Here is a 7,200-nt window from a genome sequence, read left to right on the forward strand (position 1 = left end):
TGAGGGACCGGGGGGGGGGCAGGGGGACAGTGAGGGATAGCGGGGGGGCAGAAGGATGTCAAAGGGAGGGGGAGCGGGGGGGGGCAGTGAGGGATGGGGGGGCCGGGGGGGTCATGGGGGGCCACTGGGGGACTGGGGGGGGCAGCGTGACATCAAAGGGCTGGTGAGATGGGGACACAGAGCAGGGACGAGAATGGGGACCCCCCCCCGACAGCGCCCGTCCCCCCCCCCGCGGTGACAAAGCCGCCCAGACAGTGCTGTGGCCCCACCTGGGCGTTTATTTGCAGCCCCCCCCTCCCCACGCCTCCCACCCACCCCACGGCCCCCCCGGAGCCAGCACCCAGCCCGAGGGGGGGCATCCCCTGCTGGGGGGGGTCCCAAAATGCTGGGGGAGTCCCGAGGTGCTGGGGAGGGCTCCCAAAATGTTGGGGGGCATCCCAAGGTGCTGCCTGCCCTCCCCAGCCAGGGGTCAAAAAGTAAAAAATGGAAAGAAAATAGAAAAAAAAAGAGAAAAAAAAAAAGGGCTGGGGGGGGGCAGGGATGTCGCCGTGTCCCCCCCCACCCAAAAAAAAAAACAACTTGGGGGGGCCGCGGTGCTACTGGTTGGCGGCCTCGCAGGCGTCGATCCAGTCGCTGTAGACGTCCACGGGCTCCGACAGGTCTGGGGGGGGCGTTAAGGTTTTAACGGGGGGGGGGGGAACCGTGGGGGGGTCAGGGGGCCGGGGGGCCCACGGGGGGGGCATAGGGGGGGTAAGGATACAGGTGATGGGGGTCTGGAACTCCTCCAGGCACACGGTGCACGAGATGACGCCCGTGTTGCGGGCACGGTCCCTGCAAAACGGGGGGGGGGGGCTCAGTGGGGTGCGGGGGGGCGCAGCTGTGCCCCCCCCCCCGCCCATAAATGCCCCCCCCCCGCTCACATCTTGACGTCGCAGGACTTCTCGTGGTTGCAGAAGGGGCAGGTGAACTGCGTCTCCAGCGTCCCCGTCACCTTCTTCTTGGGGGGGGGCTTCCGCTTCGACTTGCGGCGGCCCATGGCTGGGGGGGGCACGGGGGGGGGGGGGAGGTCAATAAGGGGGGGGCACCCGGGGGGGGCACTGGAGTGGGGGGGGGGGACCCGAGGGAAGGGGGGGAAACTGGAGGGGGGGGTACGTGGGGGAAGGGGGGTCCCAGGGCAAAAAGGGGCACCGGGGGGGGGTCAGCACGGGGGGGGGCCGGGAAGGGGGAGGGCACTCGGGGGGGGAGGTATCCGGGGGGGGGCACCCAAGGAGGGGGCGCCAAGGGGAGGGGGGGGCCTGGGGGTATCGGGGGGAGGAGGAGGCACCCGGGGAGGGGGGGGGCACCGGGGGGGGGCACCCGGGGGGGGGGCAGCGCCGGGGCAGGCCCCGCTGCGGTCACAGAGCTCGGGGGGGGCCGGGGGGGGCCGGGGCCGCCTCAAGAGGCCGGGGCCGGGGCCGGGGCCTCGCTGCGGGACCCCCGGGGCCGCCCCCTCCCCGCCGAGGACCCCCGGCCACCCCGGGCCCCCCCAGGCTCCCCCCGGCTCCAACCTGGCCGCGCCGCTCCGGCCGCGCTCCCCCTTGGATACCGGCACTTCCGCCGGAAGCCACCGCCTAGCCACTCCCCCCCCTTGTCGCCGCTTCCGCCCGGTTCCCGCCCCGGCCCCGCGCCCATTGGGCGGCCGCGCGGCCCCAGCCAACCGGCGGCGGGAGGGTGGGGCCAGGGGGCCGGCGCTTAGCGCTGATTGGCTGCGACTCCCCGCGCCCGCGAGCCTGAAGCCGGGCAGGGCCCAGGAGCCACAGGGGGAAGCCCGCACCCCCCCCCCCCCCCGAAAAAAAAAAAAAAAAGTCCCATTTGGGGCGAAACGAGGCCATTTTGGGGCCATCGCAGGTCTTTATTTATGGGGGGGGACGCAGCCGTTGCCCACAAGCACGAGACCCCAATGGGAAGGCTGGGGGGGGGGAGGGGGGCAAGGGGCGTCTGGGGGGGTCCTCGATCGCCCCCACCCCAAAAAAAAATTGATGGGGGGGTCCCACCGTGAAGGGGGAGTCCCACTATAATGGGGGGGGTCCCATCCTTATGGGGGGGGTCAGATCATGATGAGGGGGTCCCACTGTTATGGGGGGGTCCCACCGTGATGGGGGGTCCTCAGAGGTCCCCAGGGAGCAGCACCACACGGTAGGGGTCCCACCATGACGGGGGGGGGGTGGTCCCATCATTATGGGGGGGGTCCCAAACCCCAAACCTTCTGGGGGGGGGCCCACCATGATGGGGGGGGTCCCATCGTCACGGGGGGGGGCTCAGAGGTCCCTGGGGGGCAGCGCCACGCGGTAGAGGACGCGGCCGGTGGCCTCGAGGAAGGTGACGGTGGCGGCGTGGGGCTCGAGGCGCAGGTGGGCGAAGCCCCCGGGGGATTCGGGGGCCCCGTAGAAGAAGCGCAGGGAGCCGGGGGGCACGGCCCCCCGTGGCGCTGCGTGGGCTCCATGAAGTTCCCGGCCCCGCTCACCACGTAGCCCACGCCGTCCTCCTCCAGGTACTGGGGGGGGCAAAAAAGGGGGGAGGGAGATTAGCAGGAGGGATCTAATCCCAGGATTAGAGGGGGGGGGTTAGATTACCATGAGGATCCCCCCCAGATTAGAGGCGGGGGTCAGATTCCCACAAAGGGCCCCCAAACCAAACCCGGGGGGGGTCAGATTCCCACCAGGGCTCCCCAAACCAAAGACAGGGCAGTCAAATTAGAGGGGGGGGGGTGTTCATATTCCCACGAGCCCCCCCCCCAAACCAAACCCGGGGGGGGTCAGATTCCCACGAATCCCTCCCCAGCCAAACCCGGGGGGGCCCGGGGGGGGGTGCCCCGACCTGCAGGTTGTGGTCGTGCCCGCAGAGGTACGCGGTGACGCGGTGGCGCCGCAGCAGCGGGCGCAGCAGGCGCAGCAGGCAGGCGGTGGGGCCGTGCTCGGCCACCGACCACACCGGGTAGTGGCCGGCCACCAGCACGAAGCGGTCGCGGGCGGCGGCGGCCAAACGGGCCCGGAGCCAGGCCAACTGCGCCGCCGCCGCCGCCGCGTCCGCAGGGCCCGCCGGTGGGCTCCCGGCCCCGAAATCCTCGGTGCCGCCGCACAGCAGCACCGTGTCCAGCAGCAGCAGGCGCGCCGTGGCGTTGCTGCCCGGCACCCGCAGGCGGAGGCTGTAGTAGGGGTGCGGGAAGTGCCTGCGGGACGGGGGGGACACGTGGGGACACGTGGGGACACGGGGGGACACGGGGGGATATCGTGGGGACAGACTGGGACACGCGGGGAGGGACTGGGACACCTTGGGGACAGACCGGGGATGGAATGGGGACAGCCAGGGATGGACTGGGGACAGACTGGGGACTGGGGTCACCCGGGACAGCCTGGAGACTCCTTGGGGATGGACTGGGGACACCCAGGGAGGGACTGGGGAAGGACTGGGACACCTGGGGGACAGACTGGGGACACCTGGGGATGGCCTGGGACACCTTGGGGACACCCTGGGAATGCCCAGGATCACCCTGGGGACAATTTGGGATACCCAGGAGCACTTGGGGACACCTTGGGGACATCCCAGTACCCGGAGCGGTGCTGCGGGATGTGGCAGGGACACGGGGACAGCCTGGGGACACTTTGGGATACCTGGGCACAACCTGAGGGCACTTGGGGATACCTGTGGACACCCTGGGGACCCTTGGGACACCCTGGGGACACTCGGGGACACCCTGGGGACACCCAGGGACCCTTGGGGATACCCTGGGGACAACCAGTGACCCCTGGGGACACCCGGAGGATACCCTGGGGACCCTTGGGGACCCCGGGGACACCCAGGCACACCCTGGGGACACTTTGGGATACCCGGGGGACACCCTGGAGACCCTTGGGGCCGCGGGGGGGCCGTACCAGCGGGGGGAGCGGTGGCTGTATGCCAGCTGCGCGGTGACGTTCCCGGCGTGGTCGTGGTTCCCGGCCAGCACGAACCAGGGCAGCCCCCGCAGCCCCCCCCCCGCGAACACCCGCTCGAAGGTGTCCTGGGGGGGGGGGAGGTTACAGCCATGGGGGGGGCTCACAAGGGTGAGTTGGGGGGGGACAGGGAATGGGGGGGGCACAGGTGGTGTATGGTCAAGGGGGGGCACAAAGACATTGTGGGGGGGGGCACAGGGGCACAGACACGGGGGGCACCACACAGCCATGGGGGGGGGGCCCCCACCTCCACCCCCCAAGCCCCTTCCCCCCCCAGCACCCCTCCCAGCCACTTAGGACCACTCGGGGACCCCCCACCCCCAGCCACCCACCCCCTCTTGCCCCCCCCTTTACCCCCACCCCCCCTAATTTTGCCCCCCCACACACCTGGAAGCGGGGGTCCCACTCGTCGCGCACCCCCCGGTAGTAGAAGTTGTCCCCCAGGGCCAGCACGAAGTCGGCGCCGGGCTCCTCGGCCGCTCGCCCCATGGCCACCGCCGTGGCCACCTCGCGGGGGGTGGCGAAGGGGGGGTCCGGGACCCCCCCCCAGTCACCCACGGCCAGGAACTGCAGCGCCCCCCCCCGGGCCGAAGCTGCCGTTGCCGCCACCGCCGCCACCCACAGCAGGGTCAGCATCTGCCGGGGGCACCCATGGGTGGGGGGGGGGCCCCGGGCCCCCCCCCCAGTGTTTTTTGCCCCCTCCCCGCCATGGCCATGCCCCCCCCCATATATCTGCCCCCCCACCCAGCTGTCACTCCAGGGTTACTCACCCTCGTGTCCCCCCCCCCGTGGCCGTGCCCCCCCCACCCCCTCCCCGGCTGAGCCCCCCCCATGTCTGTGTGCCCCCCCCCCCGTTCCCTGCCCCCCCTCATGTGGCCGGGATCACTCATCCTCATGTGTCCCCCCCCCACCGGTCCCTGCCCCCCACCCCAACTCATCCTCGTGTCCCCCACGTGTGTGCCCGTGCCCCCCCCCCCCCCCCCCAGTCCCCCATAGCTGTGCTCCCCCCCCCCCCCCCCACTCACCATCGCGTCCCCCTCGCGTCCCCCCCCCCGGCGTGGCCCCGCCGGGCCTTTATGGGCCCGAAACGGGAAGTGGGGGCTGCCCCCCCCCGGCCCCGCCGTCACCTGATGGCCACGGGGGGGGCGGGCACTGGGAGGACTGGGAACACTGGGATTGAGGGGGGGGGGCGGGGGGCGCCGCCCTTTGCCCTTCAGGGCATGGGGGAGGGGGCGGGGGGGGGGGCAGGGGTTGGGGGCGGGGGGGGAGCTGCGCAGCCCGGTCCCCCCCCCATTATGGGACCCCCCATTATGGGACCCCCCCAATATCTGACTCCCTCCCCATGATGGGCCCCCCCCATTATATGATCACCCCCCATTATGTGCCCCCCCCCCCATGTGCCCCCCCCCCCGAGCCAGGCGCTGCGGGTACGACACTTTTTATTTCCTTTTTTTTGTCTTTTTGCCCCATTTCCGCGGATTTTTGCCTCCTTTTCGCTCTCCAGGGGGCGGGGAGGGGGGGGGGCGGCGCCTTTTTTTTTTGGGGGGGGGGGTCGTAATGGGGGGAGGGGGGTTCCTTTTTTTTCCCGGTTCTTCCTGGGGGGGTTGGGGGGTGGAGGGGGGCTGGGGAAAACGGGCCGAACCAACCCAAAAGGGAGATGACGTCATTTGCCACGTGCGGGGGGGTGAGGGGGGGGCGATTCGGGGGTCCCCAAATGTGCAACGCTGGTGTGGGGGAGCCCCCAAAAGCGACGCCCTCCCCCAAAATCACAGCCCCCCCAAAATCACAGGCCCCCCAAATCACAGCCCCCCCCAAAGGGGGGTCCCCAAAATTAGGGGGGGGGTCCCAAAATTGGGGGGGGCCCATTGCTGGTGGGGGGGGGTCCCCAAATGTCGGGGGCCCCATTGCTGGTGTGGGGGGGCCCCCAGTGGGGGGGACCCCAAAATGGGGGGGCCCCAAAACTTGGGGGGGGGGGGCACTGCTGGTGGGTGTCCCGGTGGGGGAGGGGACTGGGGGGGAGGGGCCCAAAAACGCGGGGGGGGGGCGGGGGGGGGGAAGGCACATGGGGGGGGGGCTAAGGCAAATGCAGTTTTGGTCCCTCGCTGTCCCCCAAAAGTCTGGGGGGGGGGCCGGACCCCCCCCCCCAAAACTGCCCGCCCCCCCCTCCTCTTCTCTCCCCCCCCCCGCTACAGAAATCCTCGGAAGTCCCAAAACTGGGCAAAATACCCCCAAATTCCTGCCCCCCCCCCCAAAGTGGGGATGAAGCCGAAAACGGCGGGGGGAGGGGAAATGGGGGGGGCAAACCCCTGAACTGGGGGGTTTGACCCCAAAATCGGGGGGGTTGACCCCGAAATAGGTTTGACCTCAAAATAGGGGGCTTGGCCCCAAAAAGGGGGGGTTGACCCCAAAATGGGGGGGCTGTGACCCCCCAAAATAGGAGGTTTGACCCCAAAATAGGAGGTTTGACCCAAAACTAGAGGGTTTGACCCCAAAACGGGGGGGTTTGACCCCAAAGTCGGGAGGTTTGACCCAAAATGGAGGGATTTGACCCCAAAAAGGAGGGTTTGACCCAAAAATGGGGGGTTTGACCCCAAAGTAGGTTTGACCCAAATATGGGGAGTTTGACCCCAAAATGGGGGGGCTGGAGCTGGGGGGGTTTGACCCTAAAAGTGGGGGGGGGGCTCAAACGGGGGGGCTGAGCCAAAACAGGGGGGTTCATCCCCAAAACGGAGCGTGGGACCAAAAAGGGGGGGGGGGGGCACCCAACAAGGGGGGGGGGGGGTGGCACCCAAAAAAGGGGGGGGAGGCCCCAAACGGATGGGGAGGGGGGACGGACCCAAACCGGGGGGGTTTGACCCCAAACCCGGTGGGTGAGGGGGGGACGGGGGAGGGGGTTGGACCCCCAAAACGTGGGAGTTTGACCCCAAAACGGGGGGGGGGGGGTAATTGCACTTAATTAAAAAAATGAAGGGGGGGAGGGGACAGGGTGTGGGAGGGGGTGTTTTGGGGGAGGGGGGGGATTTTTGGGCCCCCCCGGCCCCGCTCGCTGGCCTGCAGCGGGGGGGCCCCCCCGGCACACGCGTGTGCGGTGCGTGTGCGAGTGCTGGTGCCGGGGCACACGCGTGTGCGGGGGCGGGGGGGGCGCACCCATGACCTGGGGGGGGGGGCGAGGGGGAGTAGGGGGGGGCTCCTCCCCCCCCCCGTAGCGTGGGGGGGGGCCCAAAAGCCC

The 7,200-nt window shown here is 70.2% G+C and overlaps 2 protein-coding genes across 2 annotated transcripts; both read right to left on the minus strand.

Moving 5' to 3' along the window:
* Positions 1 to 143: 143 nt before the first annotated feature.
* ELOF1 (elongation factor 1) lies at positions 144 to 1,613 on the minus strand. The gene is made up of 4 exons (XM_082781829.1): positions 1,548 to 1,613; positions 921 to 1,038; positions 761 to 831; positions 144 to 661 (listed from the first exon to the last, which is right to left on the minus strand). Exons 2-4 carry the CDS (start codon positions 1,034 to 1,036, stop codon positions 597 to 599), a joined length of 252 nt encoding a protein of 83 aa, XP_082637955.1. The 5' UTR covers positions 1,037 to 1,038; positions 1,548 to 1,613; the 3' UTR covers positions 144 to 596.
* A 248-nt stretch (positions 1,614 to 1,861) lies between these two features.
* ACP5 (acid phosphatase 5, tartrate resistant) lies at positions 1,862 to 5,071 on the minus strand. The gene is given in 6 exon segments (XM_082781843.1): positions 1,862 to 2,455; positions 2,458 to 2,533; positions 2,857 to 3,208; positions 3,912 to 4,039; positions 4,359 to 4,607; positions 4,997 to 5,071. Coding segments are annotated over 6 exon segments (966 nt in total). The 5' UTR covers positions 5,000 to 5,071; the 3' UTR covers positions 1,862 to 2,297.
* Between the last annotated feature and the right edge of the window lie 2,129 nt (positions 5,072 to 7,200).

Source organism: Aythya marila, assembly GCF_965140915.1.
Source record: "Aythya marila genome assembly, chromosome: 32".
NCBI lineage: Eukaryota > Metazoa > Chordata > Aves > Anseriformes > Anatidae > Aythya > Aythya marila.

Bases quoted from the DNA above. Each gene is read 5' to 3' on its own strand.
- ELOF1 (XM_082781829.1), bottom strand. From the start codon at position 1,036: ATGGGCCGCCGCAAGTCGAAGCGGAAGCCCCCCCCCAAGAAGAAGGTG. The intron at 832-920 runs GTGAGCGGGGGG...CCCGTTTTGCAG, and splicing joins AAGTCCTGCGACGTCAAGAT to GGACCGTGCCCGCAACACGG. The intron at 662-760 runs GTATCCTTACCC...CGCCCCCCCCAG, and splicing joins GTTCCAGACCCCCATCACCT to ACCTGTCGGAGCCCGTGGAC.